Here is a 23,218-nt window from a genome sequence, read left to right on the forward strand (position 1 = left end):
GGCTGTGATTGGGTAAAAGGCAGCCATTTTCATGTGTGTGTTTATAGCCTGCAGGTTGCATTTGGTATTCCGTTGGAAGAACTGCATTACCCTTCTACAAGGAACTTCATCTGAAGTACCTTGGTAAATATTCTATATGAATGATATTGGACTGGGCAACTGTGTCTATGTGGTGAATATGCAATAAAACAATAAACGGGTGAGTGCAGTTCCAGTTCAGAAATGCACACCAAAGGGACTTTGGTCTTCCTGCTGTGCCTGACCTGGAATGTCACCATAGCACATAAATTATGGCTCATGTCTGTCACGGTAATATCTCTGCTTAGTTTGTGCTCATTGGTGTTAAACTGACAGTATTTGATGGATATATGAGGGATATGTGTGTGTGTGTGTGTGTATGTGTATGAAATGTGTGCATGAAGTAGGCTATGCGTATGTTTCATACAGGTTGTTCGGGGTTGTGTAAACCGATGTCTGGATCAGGTTTGTTTCCTGACTGCACGGTTCACAGATAATCTGAGTTCCTTTTGTCACGTGACCTTGCAACTGAGTCATATACAGGCTTAATTTTCCCATGATGCTTCTTTTCACCCCTGTCTAAGAATGCTTTGAAATGATAGGCGAAGTGAAACTAACCAGGCTGATCATTTTGCGTCATCTGACTTTAGTACTTTTGTCTTCAGCCGCCACCAACGCTGATCTGTGGTCTCAGAGTTACTGCTTTAATGTGCATGAACCATGAAGACTGCTGGTCCTCGTCTTCACAAGTGAAATCTGTAAATTCTTTGCTGATGTGTTGTTTTAATACTTTTTTGCATTCACAAAAGTCTGGTAAATATTTTTTAATAATTCTTACAAAAATGTATGAAAGCCTGTGCCGAAATTGAGTATGGTTTCCCCTTTGGCGAAAGCCAGATTTTCAGTGGGCAGTCTTAACTGGGTGTTGGTTACGTAACAAAAACCTTAAGTACAGTGAAATTCTTTCTACATGTAATTTAAAAATGACGGTTTTGCCACTTTTGTGTGGGTACAGCAAGCTAAGTTGAAAATGCCTAATCATTGCCGCTTCTCTGGATACGGAGAAAGCAATACACCTTTTTTCTTTTCACAAAAAATGAAGAAGCCTACAAGAATTGGGTTTTGTTTTTGGAGCTAATAGGCACTATAATAACTGGTACAGTTAGTAGGCTATTTGTAGTGCCCATTGTCGACCCAGAACGTGGTGGATTGGTCTCATTGATGTGGACTGAAAGCATTGAGGAGAGCGGAAGAAGCCTGATTGGTCCAGTTGATATGATGTGGAGTAGGCCTACTTCTAGCATCCTCATTGTTGGGTTTCCTGTAGTCACTCCTTCTGAAGGCCAGTTTAGTTTGTCATATGACAAGAAAGTCACTCATTGGCTCCGATGGTAAAAACTTGAAAGGCTGTACGACCTGCAGCGTGTCTGCTGTCACAGCTGTCTAGGACTGTTAACGAGCACCTTAATCACCTCACCTGAGGAACTTTCCCTCTGGATTATGCTCAGCTTCTCATTAGTACAGGAGTCTCGTTCTCAGGAGCCCTGTCATCAGTGATCTGATGATTATTATTCATCAGCAGTGGCTGAGCAGATGTCTGAACTCTGAAGTCCTTTGAGATGGAAGGCGTAATGATAGGAGGCGGGTTGGTTGTCGGCGTTGTGGCGACCTCCTTTTTAGCGCCCTTAACCCGCTTTTTGGTAAAGAGATGGAGGTTGATGAACGGCTCTACCTTTTGAGCAGGGGCTTCACTCAGAAAACAGGACTGCTGTGCAGAAATGCCAGGGCCTGTGAATTTGGTCTCCAGTGGTGCACTTGAGTAGCAGTTACACTGGACACTGCTGCCGAGTGGCAGTGTAGGATCATGGGAAGGGAACTGGGCTTGTAACCCAAAGGTTGCTGCCATTGGACACTTGCGCAAGCTGCTTAACCTGAATTGATTTAGTATCAGGCTGTAAACAATGGATGCAATGTAAAAACGAAGTTGTGTAATAATGTAATGTGGTGTAGTCCAAGAGACTTTATAAGGATTTGAGACCTATTTTGCAACTGTTCAGAAAAACAGTATTGCAGGGTTGTAACTGCCAGTTTACCATTTCTGGTGAATTGGCAGAATGAACTGGGTTTTAAGTGAATGAAAAAGAAGTGAATTGCTGTTAAGGAACGTGATATTCTGTGTAATCTGTTTTGGTGTTGCTTACTGATAACTTGATTCATTCTTTTGTAATCTTTTGGAGAATGCTGGCAGAGGCTGATAATGATTGCCTGGCTAAAAGTATTTGTGAAAAGACGCGTGAGAACATCAGGTCCCTGTGGATGAATTTACTGGGGAGGAAAATGCAATGTAACATTTTTTTTATCAGTGTGTCAATGTGGACCAGTGCAAAATGTCAGCGTGTCACTTTGGATCGGTGCAAAATGGCTGTGTGTCAGTGTGGATCGGTGCAAAATGGCTGTGTGTCAGTGTGGATTGCTGCAAAATGATAATGTGTTAGTGGATCAGTGTACAAAATATGCTGGCATAAGAAGGTAAGCTGTGAATCTAAGCACTACATTCTCAACCTCCCTCTTCTGTGGCTCTTAAGGCTATGCTGTAGGTGATATGCTGAGTACTACAGTCAGCTTTTTGGGCTTAAGCCCTTTTTGTATACACGTCTGTAAGCTACTCTGGGTGAGTATTTGCCAAACTGTGTCAAATGGAAAGTTTGTCAGACGAGATGAGGATAGCTAAGCTGTTATGCTAACGATGCAGGCTGTGCTGCTCCCTCGTTGTAAACCAGGCCCCTCCGTCCCCTCTGTAGGGGCTAACTACGTCATGTCGAACGGGGGCAACGCAGCCAGCAGCTCCACCCACCTCCTGGACCTGCTGGACGAGCCCATCCCGGGTGTGGGCACCTATGACGACTTCCACACCATCGACTGGGTCCGTGAGAAATGCAAGGACCGGGAGCGCCACCGCAAGGTAGGAGAGCAGCGGGACCGGGGCCAGAACCGGGGCCAGAACCGGGGCCAGACTGGGACAACTGGGCATAAGCAAGGCCAGTCTGAGCCGTGCCAAGCCAGGTCTCTGAGATGAGGCCACGCCGCCATACTTCAAGGATGAAAACAAGGAAATACTAGGATTCTGTCACTCATTAAACTGTAGGTCCAAGGAGTTTTCTTTGGAGGGGAGGGGTATCCTCCCATGGTGCTGCTAAGGAGCCGTCCATTTTGTCGGTTTTGTTTTGGCCAGAAGTGATGTCAGGTTGTCAGGCCTTTGGAGCGTGACTGATGAGGTACATTTCCTACTACCGTGTCATTGCGCTTGAGCCTGATTGGGTTTCATTTGTGGTGTTTGACATTTGTAGCAGCCTGTGTTTCCTAGGAACACAGGCCAAGTGAGCATTTTAATTTGTAACTTTAACAAAAGCAATATTAAATTCTGTTCAGTTAGATTGACCTCCACTGTTGCATTCTGTTAGACAGGAGAGCCGAGCAGTGGTGCTAACGAATGAATGGACTGAATGGCCAAACTGGGGCTCTGCTCTCCCAGGGCAGCTGGTTGAGTGATGTAGGGCCCCACCGGTTAGAGCACCCCCTGCTGTAGGGACAAGGATTTTTAAAATGTTTATAACGATGATGAACGTGAACCTCCACAGCTCATAGACCTTGTCACTTAGCCCTGTTTGCCTTGGCAGGAGAGTGCACTGGTGTGCGCTGCCAGGGGTTTGCATTTGACTCTGTCGATCCCCATGCTGTTATTCAAGCCTTTCATATACGCAACAGTCAAATAGACACAACTAGCGTGTGCTAAACGGCTCAGTGTAAAATGTAAGTGTGTGCAGAGAAAACGGGGGGGAGAGCACGGTGTGGTGGGGTTGGACCCTGCAGGCCCTCCAGTGGTGGGGCAGGTTAAAGTTCATTCATCCTTGTGCTCTCTCTCTCCCTCTTTCTCTCTCCTTCTCCCTTTCTCTCTCTCTCTCTCCCTCTCCCTCAATGTCTCTCTCTCTCTCTCTGGAATTGTTAGAACAGACAGACAGTGACTTGTACTCCTTAAGGGCTTTTTTTGTTGTTGTTGCCCCAGACACTTCAAATGCTAGGTGGGTGCAGGCACTTAGTGTTCTCATTGTATTAATTAAGACTAAAACAACAGCCCCTTTCCTAGCTGCAATTAGTGACCATGTGTTTATGAGGGGTATTTCTGGTTCTCTCCTGCTCCTCTTATGACAGTGGTTGTCTTGTGATGCTGTGCGAGGCCTCACCACAGAGCATTCGCAGAATGCACTGCTCGTGTGGACATAGCCTCAGGGCTCGGTTAGCATTGGTGTCTGAAAAGGCCCACTGCTGTCCACTCACACACACATCGCACTTTCATATCTGGCCACTCTCACCTTGTGAGTGCTTAACACATTTTACAGCTGGCTTTCAATTTCATGTACCATTTTTCACAATTTTCCAATGATCACGTATCTCTGCTTTAGTGTTTAATATCGCTGAAAGGCATTCTGTTTCACGCAGGCATCTTCAGTTAACCGCTTTTATTTGTATATTGTCTTTATTTCTTTACTTACAGGGACAGTATGCATTAATCCACATTACAGTGAATGTGCCAGTGTTAGCCAAACTGCTAATTTTCTGTTGTCCCTGGCTATGATGTTAGTTATCAGATGGCAAGCCCATTTTTTTTTCTGATTGAATCCATTTTTATTACCGAGTTGCGGATATTTACCGCAGTGCAGTCCTAGCTCAAAAAAGCATCTCTACACTCAGTATAAAAACCTGATCTGAAACTCATCTGCATGTAGTTATTTGCATTTCTCTGAAAGTCATGGGTTTATAAATTGCCATTGCAGTTTGTGAGGCAGATCCTTGAGCAACGAGGCAGAACGCCACGCAGTTGTTTTCCGCTTGCGTCAGAACGATGTTCAGTTTTAGCCTCATCGTTTCTGAGGAGTTCATTAGCCAGCCTGTACTGCACCAGGCAAGCCCGCTGGCTGGTTACCGCTGGCAGAGAGGATTGTGGGTAGTGATCCGCTTTCGAAGACTTCAGATCCGATCTGAGGGAGATGTTATTCCAGGAACTGGTTCCCCCAGCAGCTGCGAGAGAGAGAGAGAAACTCGTTCTTTGTTTTTCTTTGCAGTGCTCCCCCTTAACGAGCTTAAAGTTAATTGTGCATAGTGTTTCAGCCAGCCAGTGAGGGGAAGAAGCATTCAAACTGTCATTCAAATTCATAATTTAAAAAATCATGTTTCACCTGTTTTGGCACGCAATCAGACGCTGAACATTAGGTGTGATACTGTGTAGGTGTTTTATCTTTTCCGTATTACAACATAATGGGGAGGCTCAACAAAACAGCCCAAGGCTGTGGAGTGGCAAGCCAACAAACAAAACGTCTGTGACGCCGCTCTTATGAAGCCATAGTGTAGCTTCATGAATGTGATCACGCCCCGGGTGGCGTGTGCGTGCCTGCATGCGTGTGAAAGTTCTCTCTGCGTCTTCAGATCAACAGCAAGAAGAAGGAGTCGGCCTGGGAGTTCACCAAGAGCCTGTACGATGCCTGGTCCGGCTGGCTGGTGGTTACGCTCACAGGGCTGGCCTCAGGTGAGGCCTTCTGGAACCTTCTACTCACACACTACTACAACATCTCTGAACTCATTTCCTACAACACGCGCCTACTACATCTTTGCACAGTCACTATTTAAAATACACAGCACCCAACATCTCTACAGTACACACATCTCAAAACATTGAATGCTTACTGTACACACTACTTTGACTCTGTACACTTACCACTGACAATGTTGTTTATAATAACAGGTGGAGGGCAGCCAGTTTACAGTGAACGCTCACCACTGTACTCTTGGCCATTAGCCTGGTCTTCTTTACGAGAAACTGTTCTTCGTAAGCTTTACCCCCTACCCTGTTAGGTCTTCAGTGGCATATAGTCACATAGATTAAGATACCTGGCAATACAACATTCCCCCCCTGCTTTCTATAATTTATGGCTTAATGCTCTTAAATGAATCTAGGCCCAGGCTCACAAGTTCTACAGGCGGTGTCTATGTAATGGAAGCACTGTTTCGCTGCTTGACTGCCAGCTTCTCACAGATTTAGGTCATCCTCCTTAAATTACAAATGAATTCAGGGCTCCTTAAGGCTCTGGTGAGCGCTCACTGATTGAGGACAAGTTGAGTTTACCAGAGCAACTAAGAGCGTGCTCGCCACCCCCATCACCCACAGGGCCTCTGGCTGTGGTGAAAGGCACACTGCCCCCTGCAGGTCTGTCCTGATGTTTCCCTCTCCACCCCCGTGACTAGGTGCCCTGGCAGGTCTCATTGACATCGCGGCCGATTGGATGAACGATCTGAAAGAGGGCGTGTGCCTCAGCGCCATGTGGTTCAACCATGAGCAGTGCTGCTGGGGGTCCAACGAGACCACCTTCGCCGAGCGGGACAAGTGTCCGCAGTGGAAGACCTGGGCGGAGCTGATTTTGGGGCAGGCCGAGGTGAGGGTTTGCTCCCTGTACCCTGTTGATATACCCTCCACCTGCCCATTGCCCCCTACCTAACCACTATTCATCTTCATAGGTCCAGGAAACTGAAATTTGTGAATTCACATTTTGATGTGTTGTTTTAATACTGTTTTGCGTTCACAAACGGCAGAGAAATATTTTGAAATGATTCTTGCAAAACACACATAAAAGCCAGTGCTGATACTGGTTTGCTTTCCCTCATGGCCGAACGCCAAGCCCTTCAGTGGGCAGAGTTGACTGGGTGTTAGTTGTATAACAAAAACATTAAGTCCAGTGGACTCTTTTCTACATGTAATATGTAAATGACGCTCTTGCCACTTTTGTGCGGGTAAGGCAAGCTAAATTTAAAAATGGATGCGGATAAAGCAATATGCTTTTTTCTTTTCACAAAAATGAAGATCTACAAAAAATGGGTTTAATATCTGGGGCCCATGGGCACTGCATCATTATAATAACCCGCACAGTTAGTATTTGCACTGCTTATTTTTGCCTGGAACTTGTCGCAGAACGCAGTGGATCGGTAAGTAGGCCTACCATTAGCTATCGACAATTAAGTATCTTTGAAGCTTATACATGCGGAATCAGAGACTTTCTTTATTCGGGTGTAATGTCCGGAGATTGAGACTGCTATAGAGCCAAATGTTAGTGTACAGTATCTCAGTGTTACATCGTTATTACTCTTTGAATGATCTTCAGGTTTAACTATATGATTGTAAAGCCTAGTTTATGTTGCTTTCTTTCGCTTTGTCTTGTGTAAGGTTTCTGCTCTAACCGGCTCTGACCTAGCCTCTTTACATATGACGTGGCTTACAGATATGAATGTTAATGAGCGCAGGATACACGCCCACCCTGTCCTTATCTGCTGAACAGGTCGCAATAATCAAATAGTGTTTATTACAACTGCAGGGTGGCAGTGTAGTATAATGGGTAAGGAGCTGGCCTTGTAACATAAAGGTCACAGGTTCGATTCCCATGAGCGAGCTGCTTCACCTGCATTGCTTCAGTATACTGTATATCCAGCTGTATCCATGGATGCAGTGTAAACGCTATGTAAAGTGTTGTGTAAGTCACTCTGGATAAGAGCATCTGCTAAATGCCTGTAATGTAATGTGATGTAATTTAATGGCTATAATTAGGTTAAAACTCTAAATAAGTATTAAGAAGATAATCAGATGTCACGTCTGGGGAATGTCCCCACGATTTGAATCCTGTTGCCTGGGCCTTTAACCGCAGTCTACTCCCCAAATACCGCCATTCCTGAATACCTGTCCCTTTGGCCTGCTGTCTGAACGTGGCTCTAACTCTGATTGGTGCTGCTCCGCAGGGTCCCGGGTCCTACATAATGAACTACTTCATGTACACGTACTGGGCCCTGTCCTTCGCCTTCCTGGCCGTGTGTCTGGTCAAGGTGTTCGCGCCCTACGCCTGCGGCTCCGGAATTCCTGAGGTAAGCGCGCTAGCAGCTTAAAATGTTGCTAACAACTTGAGGGTGGGGGAGGGGGACAGGTTTGTGTGTTCAGCACTGGCTGAAGGGTCGTGCTCTGGGGAGGCCTAGACTAGCCTTAATCCTAAACACTGCGAACATTTACCTGAGATTTCATGAGGGCGCACAGCCACAGAGTTCTGTTCACCTTTGAACTTTGTAAGGCAATCCTATGTCAGCGTTTACAATCTGATAATGGCCAATTCTGGTATTCTCTTGAAAAGAGAAATTCTCTCCTGAGACAGTGGTGGTAATTGCCGCAGGGGATGATGGGAGTACAACGGTAAATCAGTCAGGTCGCCCATCCTGCTTCCAGTTAGCACCCTGAGACTTCATTGGTTACCCACATGGTATGGTCATGTGATACACATGAATTGATTGCCTTAAAAGTGCCTTACTGACTTTAGTAGCATCAGTGTGACATTGTTTATACAGAGCCTGACCTGTGTAATAGCCTATAATGTGAGTTTTCACTCAGTCTCTTGCAGTGCTGATAATCACTGACGTGGAGTCCTGCAGTGAGATAATGCAGTATGCAGTCTCAATAAGGAATGATGGGACATTTATTGAGCCTGGCTGTCGCCCAGATAAATGTCGATGTCCCTTCGCCCTTCCTGTCATAGTTTTGGATGCGGTCTCTGTCTCTGCCTGAATTACGGCCCTCAGCATGAGGCCCGGGGGACAGGTCTGTGAGCGCTGTTCCCCCACCCGCCCCCCTCTTCCCCCCGTCTCTCCCTGGGTCCCGCTGGGACAAAGTCTTGTGCTTTCATCATTCTCAAACGGCCACTTCAGGCCATGGTGTTCCTCTCCCTGACTTTTGCTCATGCGGTCCACGTGGTGAGAACGCAGCGAGTTCTGAAACTCCAGAAGATTACTTGCAGGGTTCCCACGTGTACTGGAAAACCTGGAATTTTTTGATGCAGTTTTCCAGTCGTGGAAATGGCCTAAATGTCCTGGAAAACAATTAGTTGTCCCGGAAAATATCTTTAGTGTAATGTTATCCAAATCCACCAGTACCCCGGTCTGTGATTGCAGTAACCCCCCCACCCCCCTTTTACCCCAGGCTGTGATTGCAATCTCCACCAGTACATGGTCACAAAATGTCCTGGAACTGTTTTGGCAAATAATGTTTTGAAAACAGTTGGGACCCTGACTCAGCACTTAATAATGGGAGCAGGAGACCACTGTATGTTGGAAGTGTATTTCCTGTGAAAAGATAAATAGATAAATGAATCTGATCACTCTGTCCATTAAAGCACCACTTTTGTTGATCATCTCTGAATTACAACATTATTGTGGTTTAGATCTTTGAATTACACAGTTACTGTCTGTGTGACAGCGCTACTGTGGTTAATATCTATTAATGACAGCATGACTGTGGTTGATCTCTGATTGACAGTCTTATTATAGTTGATATATCAGCTTGATTGCCTTTTTGTGGTATTGTGATGTCTTTGAATGACATAATTGGTTTGGTTCATATCTGTAATTGGCAACGTTACTGTTTTTGATATCTGCACAACAGCGCGCTACTGTGCTTCACATCTCAGTGACAACATTGTGGTCATTGATATCTCTAAGACACAATGCAGTTGTGTCTTAACAGCGTAGCATGATAGAGTTCAGTTAGCTCCTGTCCCTGTTGCCCCTCCTGTTAAAAAGACGATTGATATCTTTTTCCTATTCTGAGGGTTGTGATACCATTGCTGTATTTAAAAGAGAGACCCACTCTGTCTTGGAACTCAAAGGTGTTGACGACCAAGCACATCACATTTAATTAGATATCACTGGTCCTGTAACCAGCCATGGAACTGTGAACCTATTGCTATGTTTGGCAGAGAGAGGCCTGTTGTGCTGTACGGCACAGTGTGCTATACGATCCGGTGCCTTGGCAAAGTTAAAGTTGTACAGTAGTGCTTGTAGTTGTACGGAGTGCTCTTGCTCCAGGAGCAGGGAGAATAGTAGTTTATGTGCGACTGGCAGTGACTCTGCTTCTCGGACTGATGAAACGCATCCAGGACTCATTGTGCTGAGCGCAGTAATTTGCCTGCCTTATAGTGACAGCTCACAGTCTGGTGCCAAAATGGCTGTATACGAGGTGTGCTGGAGTGGATTAATGTGTATTACTGCAATGCAGGAGGCTTCTCTTTTGGCTTATTTTCACTACTAAAAGCTTATATTTCTGCATTCTTCCAGTGATAGTAGATTAGCAGACATTCATCCACATCAAACAATAGTTTTGTCTGTCAGTATAAATGCAAAGCAGCACACGTTTGTTCTTTCTCACAAATATACATTAAATAGCAAATTATGTCTTGATCTTACGACTGTCTTTTTGCAGAGAGTCATCATTTGCACAGAAAGAACATGGGGTTTGATTATTTGAATTTCATTCTGAGAGCTGGAGACTATTTTTATTTATTTCAGTAATGAAATGGTGCAAAGGTATGAAATAGAAAGTGTGAGTCTCACGGTGACTGTTTATTCCAGTGGGGTTTACCAGACGCCCACGTGCGCTGATGGGCTGTGTCCTCTCTGCCTCCCCCAGATCAAGACCATCCTGAGCGGGTTCATCATCCGGGGTTACCTGGGCAAGTGGACCCTGATGATAAAGACCATCACCCTGGTGCTGGCGGTGGCGTCCGGGCTGAGCCTGGGGAAGGAGGGGCCGCTGGTGCACGTGGCCTGCTGCTGCGGCAACATCTTCTCCTACCTCTTCCCCAAGTACAGCAAGAACGAGGCCAAGAAGAGAGAGGTACGTACCATACCGAACCGTACCGTACCGAACTACGCTGTCCCGTGCTGAACCCCCCTGCTGCTGGACTCACACAGCTCGGGGATCCAGAGAGAGGGAAGAGCAGGGTTTCAAAAATACTCTTTTAACCGCTCAGGAATATTCTACTTCCATTCCAGGCAAAATGAAGATCTGCATTTCAACTGGAACCATAAAAAGGAAGTTGTTTATTGGTTCTTCGTGTTCATCCGCTACAGATGTTTATTTATCTCACTATTTGTTTTACCTATAGGATTTTGACTGCAGTCCAGCGGCCGGCTAGCCGTGCGTTATTGACATAATTGTGTTTGCTTTAAGGCTGTGATCGATTTACAGCCGTAGTTTATCAGTGCTGCGGTGACCTGTCTGCTGTTATGAGGGAATGTAGCTGCAGTTTATGAGCGCAGTACTGACCCGTGTCTGTGTTTTTCCATCCTGTTCAGGTGCTGTCTGCGGCATCGGCGGCTGGCGTGTCTGTGGCCTTCGGTGCTCCTATAGGAGGGGTACTCTTCAGTTTGGAGGAGGTGCGTTTCACTCACGATAGTCAAATTACACTTTCCTCATAAATACAAGTGAAGCTTTGTGCAGCTGTCTGTATGTATTTTGTGTATATGAATTCATTATTTTTTTAACATACTTTTTCATTGATTTTCAACAATGTTACTTATAGCATCCCACACAAACAAAGGATTACTGAGTTAGCTGCTTAACTGCGCTGAGTAAAACCTGGAACAGCTCTTTTTACATAAGTCCTTGTTCCACAGTTGGGAGTGCTTACGGGTTTTGCTCAGTGCAGTTGCCCAGCTAACTCAGTAATCCTGCTTTGTGAAACAGGGCCATATAAACCAAACAAAGCCCATAATTATGCAAATCATAAATGAATGTGTGTATGATTTGTGCCTGTGATTTCTGAACCCCGTGCCTGTGTTTTCTGTACCCTGTGCCTGTGTTTTCTGAACCCCGTGCCTGTGTTTTCTGCAGGTCAGCTACTACTTTCCCCTGAAGACCCTGTGGCGGTCCTTCTTCGCCGCCCTGGTGGCCGCCTTCGTGCTGCGCTCCATCAACCCGTTCGGGAACAGCCGGCTGGTGCTGTTCTACGTGGAGTACCACACGCCCTGGTACCTGTTCGAGCTCTTCCCCTTCATCCTGCTGGGCGTGTTCGGGGGCCTGTGGGGGGCCTTCTTCATCCGCGCCAACATCGCCTGGTGCCGCCGGCGCAAGTCCACGCGCTTCGGCAAGTACCCGGTGCTGGAGGTGATGGTCGTGGCCGCCATCACCGCCCTGGTGGCCTTCCCCAACCCCTACACGCGGCAGAACACCAGCGAGCTGATCAAGGAGTTGTTCACCGACTGCGGCCCGCTCGAGTCCTCCCAGCTCTGCCAGTACCGCAGCCAGATGAACGGCAGCAAGGCCTCCTGGGACGTCCACGACCGGCCCGCCGGGCCCGGGGTCTACTCCGCCATGTGGCAGCTGTGCCTGGCGCTCATCTTCAAGATCATAATGACCATCTTCACCTTCGGGCTCAAGGTGAGGGAGGGGCAGGCCAGGGAGGGGTTGGTGACAGCTAGGACTGGTGGAACGAGGTCTTACGATTTCAGAATGGAAGGAGCCAGGTGTACACTCTATGACTCCCTGATCTGAACCAATCGTAGGGCTTTATGCTTCATATGAATCTGTGAACCATATAAAAGGGTTCAATTACAATTTGTATTTGGGTTTGCCCCGTCCCCTCCAGGTCCCGTCGGGCCTCTTCATCCCCAGCATGGCGATTGGGGCGATCGCGGGGCGCATCGTGGGCATCGCCGTGGAGCAGCTGGCCTACCACCACCACGACTGGTTCCTGTTCAAGGAGTGGTGCGAGGTGGGGGCCGACTGCATCACCCCCGGCCTGTACGCCATGGTGGGGGCCGCCGCCTGTCTGGGTGAGTCCCCACCCCCCGCTGCCCGTCTGTCCCTCTCCCTCCGCCTGTCCGTCTGTCTGTCTCTCTCTCTGTCCCTGCAGGGAAACCCTACAAAAACTTTGTGCCATTTTAAACAAAACTATCAAAGATAAAGTTGCTCTGCATGTTCCCAGATGTTTATAATCCAAAAGAAGTTTTATGAAATGTTACATTGGAATGTGACTGTTTAATGCACTCTGATGATTATTTGTCAGAAAGGAACACAACAATGTTTCCGTCTGCAGATCGTGGGGAACGTGCTGAACTCAAGGAAAGATAATTGGGAAACAAATTTAAACCTGAAATGTGTAGTGTCGGCCTTTTACATTTGCATCATCTGGCAGATACGCTCACCCGGAGCGACTTGCAGAAGTGCTTTGAATTTTAGTTCAAGATTGCTTCACATCCACTTAGCAAGTAAAAAACTCAAGTCAAATAACCTCTGTTCACACAAGTCTAAAGGAGGCGTTTACTCTACCACACAATAAGGAGTGTCATGTATATATATACTATACAGAGGAAGATGGAAGGAAAAAGACAGTAAATAATGTGTGGCAAATAATTTGCTGATGAACTGATACTTTGCAGTTACTTTAAGTCTGCAGTTCCTTACTGTCTGCTATAACTAATGTTGTGAGGGAGCTACAATGACATGTCAGTCATTCATTGGTGTGAACCTATCGGTAGATTTTGCCCTTTACAGCAAAACAGAGTGATTGGTTAAAATATGTGATTCACTGATTCCGTTGCTTCATTCCCCGGTCAATAGCACATACAGAGCAGTCTGGCCACCTGCTCATTCTCCCTTAGAGGTGGAAAGTATAGCATTGAACCCACAGCGCCCCCTGCTGTTTAAAGCCATTCCGCATGCTGGGCTGCGGAGACCCACCCAGGTACTGGGACGGTGACGGATGGCTGTGGCTCCGCAGGTGGGGTGACCCGGATGACCGTGTCCCTGGTGGTCATCGTGTTCGAGCTGACGGGCGGCCTGGAGTACATCGTGCCGCTGATGGCGGCGGTGATGACCAGCAAGTGGGTGGGCGACGCCTTCGGGCGCGAGGGCATCTACGAGGCGCACATCCGCCTCAACGGCTACCCCTTCCTGGACGCCAAGGAGGAGTTCACGCACACCACGCTGGCGTCGGAGGTGATGCGGCCGCGGCAGAGCGACCCGCCGCTGGCCGTGCTGACGCAGGACGACCTGACGGTGGAGGACCTGCAGGCCGTCATCAACGACACCAGCTACAACGGCTTCCCCGTCATCGTCTCCAAGGAGTCCCAGCGGCTGGTGGGCTTCGCCCTGCGCAGGGACATCACCATCGCTATCGGTGAGGAAGGCTCTTCCGCTCTGGATCTCTCTCTAACCCCCTCTCTCTCTTTGTCCCTCTATCTCCCTTTCTCTCTCTCTCTCTCTCTCTCTTCCTCTCCCTCTGCTTCTCTGTCTCCTCCCAGTCTTCTCTCCCTTTGTTTCTCACACTTATGTCCTTTTCCTCTACTTCTTGCACTTACCTCTGTCTTCCTCTACTTCTCTCTAACTACCTCTCTGCCTCTCGTTGTTGTCTTTTCAACTTTCTCTTCTTTTTCTCCTTTTCTATCCTTCCTCTTATTCTCTGTTTCCTGCCTCTGCTTCCTTCCTTTCTATGTACTCACGCTTTCCTACCACTTTCTTTTCTGTTCTTCTCTTCTGTCTCTCTGTCTGTCTCTGATTGGTCGTGACGTCTTCTCTTACCTCTGAAAGCCTAAAGCTGCCTCTGCACTGATGTAATTGGGTCAATGTGACTGGGGTGGCGAGGTCAGGAAGCAAAATAACGCAAACAAAAAAATCTCTCTCATTCCCCTCCCCCTCTCTCTCCTTCTCTCGGTGTGCAGAGAACGCTCGGCGCAAGCAGGAGGGCATCATGCGTAACTCGCGGGTGTACTTTACCCAGCATGCCCCCACCCTCCCCGCCGACAGTCCCCGCCCCCTCAAACTGCGCAGCATCCTGGACATGAGCCCCTTCACCGTCACTGACCACACCCCCATGGAGATCGTGGTGGACATCTTCCGCAAGCTGGGACTGCGCCAGTGCCTGGTCACTCACAACGGGTAAGACAGGGGGAGGGTCTGGGGGCGGGGTTACAGGGGTTGGGGAGGGGTCCTGGGGAAGGAGGGAGGGTGGAGGCTGCATGGGGGATTGATGGTGGAGGGGCTGGGGTCAGAGATTGGGAAAGGGGCCCCTCCTGGATCCCAGAGACCCCCCTTCCAGCAGTACTAATGGTCCGGAGAACACCCCCACCCCCCCCCACACCTCGCACCCCCACGCCCGTTTGAGCTCGCTCTCCTGCTGCCTGGGTAACAGCACCGTGGCGTCGGCATGCTGCCAGTGGGCTGTGTCCCTTTAACACGCATGGCTTCAGCTGTCTACCCGCTCCACACCACACCGCTAGTGCAGGCTGGGGACAGGGGCGGGCACCAGATCCTGCTATAAGTGCCCTTTTCCCATGGCTGTCCAACTGTGGGCCTAGTTCCCCTGGGGCAGACTTCCTCACGCCAAGCTGGTAATGCAGCTAGTTTCAACTGGGAAGGTCTACAATGAGAACTGTCAGTGGCAAAAAATATGAGTTTTGCTCACCAATAGAAAAATTTGGATTGTTATCCCACTGCTGACTCGTTGAAGGCAAACCAAATTGTCACAAGTCGTGTGAAATGGGGGGGAAGTCACTTTTCACTGTCTGCTTCCTGTTTGCGCAGAAATGATTGCAGTGATTGGCCAGAGTTACACTCAGGGAAGCAGCTGGTCTATTTTTGCAGCTCCCTCTGTGCTGATCATTCGCTCAGCACTGCAATAATTCAAAGTCTCTCTAAGGAGTTTCCGCCCCCTGCTGTATGAAGCCGGAATTGCAGTACAGAGCCAAATGGTGTGACACTGCTCCGTAGCAGCATTTTGGTTCGTGTAGTAAGTAGGTGGAGAACATTTGAGTATTCAAATGACTGGAAAAGCAGATCCATCCATTGAGCAGATAATTTTGTGTCCGTGAAGGAATGTTTTGATCAAGATTAGACTGAAGTGACAAGGGATACCAGCGTTCTCTGCAGGACAGTATTTTAATTATTTTATGATTTATATTGCATTTGTTTTGGTTCATTCTGTTTTAGTTCACTCACATATATTTGCTTGCTTTGACTAGTTTTTGTCGCACCACGCCCATTCAGAATTTCAGTTTGAAGTGTAAATATTATAAAACCTCATTCTTCAGTAATTTTCCTATTCGAAAGCATGCACCAAATCAATAGGGATGTTCATTCAAACAGGGTACAATCAAACAGCTGCAGCTGCCAGTTTTAATTGTAGACACAATTATACGTGAAGTAACTGAAATCTGAAAAATATTTCGGAAACATTTCACACCCTATTTCAGTAGCCGTATGATCAGTGTTGTTAATTATTGTGTTTATTTAACCATTTAATCATTTCTGTTCGCATTTGTTCGTTTTTGTTTTGTTTTTGCACGTTAAATATGATTTTGCCTGTTTTGTTTGTTCAGTGCTGTCCTCAGAGTAATGGTGTGTGTTGCAGGATTGTGTTGGGAATCATCACTAAGAAGAATATATTAGAGCATCTGGAGGACTTAAAGCAGCACGTGGAGCCCCTGGTGATTAGCCCCACCCCCTCTGTCTGTTAGACTCTGCCTCTCAGGAGGGATGCATGAAACCTGTGTGAAAAGCTCTGCAGGCCCCGCCCCCTCCCCCATATAATAGGGCCCTCTGGAAAATGAGATACTACATCTCAAGGGGCTATCCTTTCAATACAATTCAAATGCATATAAAAAATATTAATTAAAAAAAACAAATTCGGATTTTACTGATCGCTCTATGCTGGTGCCCCCATAAGCTGGCCAGTTTTTCACTAATGCTTTTTTCCCATTATGACATAACCATCACCTGGAACAATTTGGACTTCGTCTTTTTGTGAGGATACTACAACCATGTCTCGGTCTGGATTGGATCCCCCATAAAAATTAAGCTACCAAAAAAACGCCACAGTGTGGCGTACTTGTGCCCCCAACCATAAAAAATTCAAAAGTAAAAGTTAACTTCCATATTAGCAATCTCAATGAGACCAGTGGGGAGCCGGATTCATGAAATGTCAGATTAACTGGTAAAAATGTAAATAACCCTGGTAGCCAACGCAATTTCAAAATGGGAATTTGAAAAACGGAATTAATTCAACAAACAGTTTCGTTCCCGTTTTTACAGTGTGCTGAACACAGACTGTCAATCACATACTGCAAGGGAGGTCCAGCAGTCCTAACTTGCGCTAAGACTGCAAGTATGGATGTGCTGTTGATGTACTGCACTTATCTAAAAGGCTGCACTTCACAGCTAGAAATAAAAATTAACATTTAAATGGGGGAATTTGATAATCCTGTATGTCGCTTATACAGAAAGTAGTTATGCAGGAATTCACTGTAGTCCTCAAGGGAAAAAATTTAAATAAATGATTTTTACCAAATCCAGTATGGCTTATTAAAGGTCTACGTTACACCATCAGGAACTGCGATATGTAATTAAATTCCCTTATTACTGCTCAAGCAAAAATGAGGCTGTACTAGTTCTGTGCAGTACCAGTGTACTATATGTGTAACCACTAGGGGGTTACACATATTATAACTGCACATGAGGTTCCCATGTGGTCCTCCTGTATAATCTTGCCCATGTGTGAGCGTGTATGCATCTATGTATGTAGCTGATATGCTTATGTCATTTGATGTGGCTTCATAAACAAGCAGCCCAGATAGCCACACACGCATTTTTTTTTTTTTTAACTCATCTGTTAATGCAATTCTGACAAGTAATTCCTGCTTCTTTTGTTTTCTTCCTTGCTTCCCCCCGAACCCCCATGGGGTCCGCGTCTACCTGCGGCAGATCGATGACGCCTGACCGGAAGCGTAGCGCCACCTTAACCGATCGGCACGTAACCCTGTTAGCACAGCGTTGTGGAGGTTGCAGTAGGCTAGCAGCGCAGCGGAGCCTGCGTTAGCCTCCGTTAGCGAGCGAGCGCGGGGCCGTAGGTGTTGCTGTGGGCAGCGTGTGCAGTGACCGTAGCCGCAGTAGACTTAGCTGCACTCCCCCTCCCTGTGTTTGACCTTTCACAAGCGTTTCATGCCTCCTGCTTTAGCCCCCCCCCCCCCACCCACTAAACCTCACCCTCTTATCCAGCTGTTCGTCTGACCCAAAAAATCACCCTCTCTCTGTCCCGTTTACACCACTCTCTCTCCCCTTGGCCTTACCCTGTGTCCACTGAGCTGAATCTTCCAACGTTTTCATGACAGAACTCAACAGCGTAAAACTTAAATTAAAAACCTTTTGAGTGAGGAAAAAACCCTTGAGGCACCCCAAATACTTGAACGCTCGCACCTCCTGTGGTGCACTGTACCTACATCAACTACTTTATGCAGATATGGGGGAGGACTTCATAACAATGCGCTCTTGAATATGCATGAAAACTGAAATGGGTGGATGTGGTAGTGGTGTCTTGAATCCAGGTTTCTGGGTGACAAGTAAGTGTTTAGGTGGGGAATTCATGTGTCGTTTTCACTGATCTTACGTTTCTGAATGTGAGTCCGTTCACTGTTCCTTATGATCTCCCATCTGTTCCTAATACACATCTCTTCTGGTTACTCACAGCTCTTCTGACGCCTTTCCTCCAGCGACATTGTTTTTTTTTGTTGGCACCTGCAACCTTTCACGCGAGGACTCATTTTGTGCGGCTCATATTTTCTGAGATTTCCACATCTGGGAGTACAAGAGATGTTATGTTTGTAGGCTGCGGCGACCCACCTTTCAGATTTTGTACAGGATCTGTGTCGTCTGCTATTTAAAAAATGTACTGGCGCGCTGGCTGCTTTTTTAAAGCTCCTCGTCCCAGTGTAAGCCTGTACGGCGGATTGGACGGTAACGGCCTGCAGTGTCTGGTCACTGCTGAGAAAACGAGCTCACGTCGATGTGACAGTGGCACTTGCTGGGGATGCGGAACCCAGAGAGCAGACCCCCCCCCCCTTAGTTATAAAACATCTCTGGGCAATAGTCTGATCTAGGATCAGGTCTCCACATCCATATCACAGCCTTAACCGTTATGAGCCAAAATGCAAGACTGATCCTAAAGCAGCTCTGCTTCTCTGAGGTTCTATATGAATTCAGGCCCAGAAGCCTCTCTAGCTTGATTTCCTAGCTCAGGAGCTTGTAGACCTTGTTCTTCCCCTTTCCCTTATTTACCCCAGAGCCGCGCTGTTGCACGTGCCAACAAAAAGACCATGTTCTCCCTCGCTGTGCCCCACAGCACACTTCCGTTCTCTCCTTTAACCGCCCGCTCTCTCTCTCCCCCTTTCTCTCTCTCTCTCTCCACCCTGCAGGCGCCTCCTTGGTATTATCACAAAAAAAGATATCCTTCGTCATATGGCCCAAATGGCAAACCTCGATCCCGAGTCCATAATGTTCAACTGATCACCGCCTTCCGGGATGGCGACGAGGAGAGCGAGGAGGAGGTCCACTTGCTGAACGGAGACGCTCTCTGACCCGGGCTCCGCCCCCCGACACTGAAACGGACACACCTGTAGAAGCCCCTTAGACCAGGGAGAGTCGCTGCACCTCCGACGTCGGTCGCCGAAGTGAGGGGATGGACAAATTGAGGAGTGCGCATCCGCCCCCTTCCCCCACCCCCCGCCACCACCAACCACCTACCACCACCACCGCACTCTCCTCCACCACCCTTGACCATGGACTGAGTGGACTGAACTGCAGGATTGCTTGCCAGGAACAACAGTGTAGTGGGGTGTAAGGTTGAACTGCTCAGAGGGTCTGGGCCATCTTTGTTAAAAGACTGGAGGGTGCTGAGCCCTTCCTCTCCAAGCCACCCTCCCCCCACCCCCCACCCCAAAACAAAAAACAGCATTGTTTACCTACGAGTCACATCTCACAAAGCATTGACATTCCATTCCAAGTCACCATAGTAACCCTGGGACACTTACCCCTCCCCTGTTCCCATCAGTCAAAGCTGCCCGTTCTCACGTTGAGATACTCTTCTTACAATACATGGAGAATACAAAGGAAGAGCGCTTTGAAATGTGTGTGTGCGTGTGCACGTGTATGTGTGTGCACGTGAGAGTGTGTAAATACACAAGTATTTACACCTTATTTGTTGTAATTAGATGAAGGAACAAAAAAAAGAAAAACTAATTCTAGTAAAATGTTTTTTAAAAAACCATCGAATGTTGTACAGGAGTTGGTCTGGTACCGTGCGTGCGTGGGGTGGGTGGGGGTGTGGTAGAGCCCTTGTTGTGAGCCAGGTGGTTGTGATTGGACAGGCAAGCGTGACGGTCAGTGACCGTGTGATCACTGCGGTAAGGACGGGTCCCACTCCGGCAGTGAAGGTGTGGATCTGGTGGATGTGTGCAAGTCATGGTTCAGTTCTTCTGAGTACTCTTACTGAGTCTCTCTCTTTTCTTTTTCAGCTACTTCTGTTGCTTCTACTACATTTAGAGGTATTGGTGTGCGTGCGTGTGTAAATGTGTGTATGTGTATATGTATGTATATATATATACACGCATATACATACATTATGTAATCAAATGAGTACCTGTTCTTACTGCATACTTAAAAAACGGAAAATACTGGAATATTGCACTCCCCCCAATATGGAGGTTTGTGAAATCGAGTAATGTGCAGGAGGATGTATGAGGATAAAGTGATGATGAGGTAGAGGAGATGGATGGATGGATGAATGGATGGAGGGATGGCGGGAGGGAGGATGATGCTGCTTCACAGGGAATACTGGAAAACCTTATTTTTGTAGTTCTCTTTTTTTTCTTTCTTTCCTGAAGTTCTTTCAGAGATCGTGAGAACAGTGTCTGTGATTGTGCTTGTCCCAGCTGAGGCTTTTGATTTTTTGGAGCCGCACCCCCACGCCCCCCCACCCCCACCCCCCATACCCATTTATCCCGCTGCTCAAACCATGACAGTGAACTTCCTAAGTTGCTGCTTCTCCCACAACTTTAGAAATGACATTTGTAAAGGGCATAACTAACTTGATGCACCACACCCCCTTCCCCCAGCCACTACATTTCTGAAAGAAATAAAGGAAAGTTACAGATGAATACAATCCACAGCTGTTGTCCAAATGCCAGTGAAGTGGGTTCAGATAATATTGGCAGTGTAACTGAGCATTCTGAGACAGTTAAGGGCTCCACTGGATACCTTATGCTCAGATGGTGTACAGACCGCCATGGTTAAATCTGCAGTTGGCTTGTATCCTGCCTCCTGGCCTTCCATGGTTGGCAGTATTTCTCACCTACTTGTGCAAGCCAACCTGAGTCTTTTTTCCTCCCTTACTTTTGTTTCCATGGCAACCTTAGCATAGCACCTTACCTGCTAATGAAAGCTAGCGTGTGCGTGGTGGGGAAAATCGGTGTTGTTCTGCGTTCTTTCTTTAACAGTGACTGTGTTCTGCTGTCGGTTAATGAAGAATGCATCGTCTTTGTTAACCTGTGGTGTTGCCTAACACTAATTAATACTGATCTTGATGTTTTTCCTTTTTTATTTATATTAGTGTTAGAACTGTACATTATGAAGAATTTTACGTATGATTATATTGATGGTTTGACTGTACATTTAAAACAAATGATGTAAAATTAAAATTTTGTTTTAAATTAAACCAGTCATGCTGGTTTTTGCAGTTGTGATGCACGGACTCCAGGGTAATTAAAGTGCAAATGAGGATCTCACAGTGGAGCGGTCACCTTACCTGTACAGTTGAACCACACAACATGCACATTATTGCAATAACATACATCATTGAGTCTAAATACTAATAGTTTTTGTAATTACTCTTCATTATTGGTATACCTGTTAGGCTGTCGCTATTTTTTTATCAATATGACAGTCTCTGAGCCTACCATTTTGAGCAAACTGTAGCCTTTCAGACACCAGTAGGTGTCAGGAATAGTCAAATGGAAGCTGTGGTTTTGACATACAGGATCCAATTTCAAAATGGTCTAATTATTGTTGGCAAGCGTATTTTTATCCCATTAAATATTATAATATCCTCAGTGCTAGTGGCTAAAACAAAGATAGATGGTCATTAAGCATATCCACTATCCAAATATTTACCAGCACCTTCCTACTTCCTATGTTGCCTCATTATAGCTGATTTTACCCTGCCCAATTAGCAAGCTTAAGCAAAGCCCTGTTTACTGTATGAGTACTGCAGATCACTCTCTTTACAGTATATTAACTACTTCACTGCCTCTTAATACTATTTGAGGTCCAGGAAACTAATATCTGTGAATTCCTGGCTAATCTGTTGTTTTAATATTTTTTTGCATTCACAAATGACCCTGAAATATTTTTAAAGTATTCTTGTAACAAAACAAAACAAAAAAATGTAGAAAACCCTGTGCTGAGTTTGGCTCGCTTTACCCTGTGGGTAAATGTCTGGTTTTCAGTGTTAACTGGGTACAATGTACGTAACTAAAATGCTACGACCACTAAAATCCTTTTTACTTGTAATATGTAAATGATGCTCTTGCCCCTTTTGGGAGGAAACAAATAAGTGCCTTCTATGGATGCAGAAAAATTGAAGAGACTCACAAGAAATAGGTTTAATTTCTGGAGGCCTATGGGTACAGAAATATTGCAATAACCCCAACCGTTGATATTTGTAGAGCCCACTTTCATGAGGAGGACTTCACCAGCAACAAAGTCTACAAAAATGTCACTTTGCAAAAATATATTGCTGACGCATGGTGCAGTGCCTTCCCTTCCAACTGTTACTGCTAGTGACTTCCACTGGTTGCAGAACAAACGTGTGATGAATCGTTAATCGGCAGGCCTACCGTTAGCTAGTGACAATTAAATACCTTTCAAGCTTAGATATTAAGAATTAAAGTCATTCTTTATTTGGGTGTAATGTCCGGAGTTTGAGACTGCTGTTGAGGCCAATTATTATTGTTCAGTAGCTCAGTTGTTATAATGTTAATGCACATTGAATTATCTGCAGGTTTAGCCTAATGCTGGTAAAGCCTAGCTTATGGTGTCTTATGGATATGAATATTAATAAGCAGGGGATACACACCCACCCTGTTGAATAATCTGTTTATTATTGGTTATAATTGTCTTAATATTTCTTTCAAGTTTTAATCCAATCAGTTGTCACTTCTGGGGAATATAACCACAATTTGAATCCAGGCTTCACATTGGAGAAAACTAAAATTTCAAGTAATGATTGCTGAACAGTTGAGAACAAAACCTATAGAGGGCAGCACAATCCTTACAGTGAGGATTTTCACAGCATTTTCACATAAAGCCATCAATCTGTTTCTTCTTTACTGCCTGTTTTCTGTTGGAACCAGGGTAGAATCATAGCTTTTAAGGAACTGTGAGAGCATCAGAGGACTTTATTCAGCTGTCTATCAAGTGCAACTCCCAACTCACTTTTTTTTTTTTTTTTTTTAATCG

The 23,218-nt window shown here is 46.3% G+C and overlaps 1 protein-coding gene across 12 annotated transcripts in view; it reads left to right on the forward strand.

Annotated features, from left to right (window-relative positions):
- clcn3 (chloride channel 3) overlaps nt 1-21,416 on the forward strand; it is a 39,323-nt gene extending 17,907 nt beyond the window's left edge. For 8 of the 12 annotated variants that reach the window (XM_064343685.1, XM_064343687.1, XM_064343694.1 and 5 more), the window contains 12 exons: nt 2,820-2,980; nt 5,500-5,599; nt 6,316-6,503; nt 7,855-7,977; nt 10,562-10,768; nt 11,230-11,310; nt 11,768-12,313; nt 12,522-12,708; nt 13,656-14,054; nt 14,596-14,812; nt 16,284-16,359; nt 19,120-21,416. In XM_064343685.1, coding sequence (XP_064199755.1) covers nt 2,820-2,980; nt 5,500-5,599; nt 6,316-6,503; nt 7,855-7,977; nt 10,562-10,768; nt 11,230-11,310; nt 11,768-12,313; nt 12,522-12,708; nt 13,656-14,054; nt 14,596-14,812; nt 16,284-16,359; nt 19,120-19,281 — 2,447 coding nt within the window. In that variant the 3' untranslated portion in view covers nt 19,282-21,416. Of the gene's footprint in view, nt 1-2,819; nt 2,981-5,499; nt 5,600-6,315; nt 6,504-7,854; nt 7,978-10,561; nt 10,769-11,229; nt 11,311-11,767; nt 12,314-12,521; nt 12,709-13,655; nt 14,055-14,595; nt 14,813-16,283; nt 16,360-17,632; nt 17,678-19,119 lie in introns of all 12 variants that reach the window. The other 4 variants (XM_064343691.1, XM_064343693.1, XM_064343697.1 and 1 more) reach the window with 2 other exon arrangements.
- Nucleotides 21,417-23,218: the final 1,802 nt, after the last annotated feature.

This window comes from Anguilla rostrata, chromosome 7 (assembly GCF_018555375.3).
Source record: "Anguilla rostrata isolate EN2019 chromosome 7, ASM1855537v3, whole genome shotgun sequence".
NCBI lineage: Eukaryota > Metazoa > Chordata > Actinopteri > Anguilliformes > Anguillidae > Anguilla > Anguilla rostrata.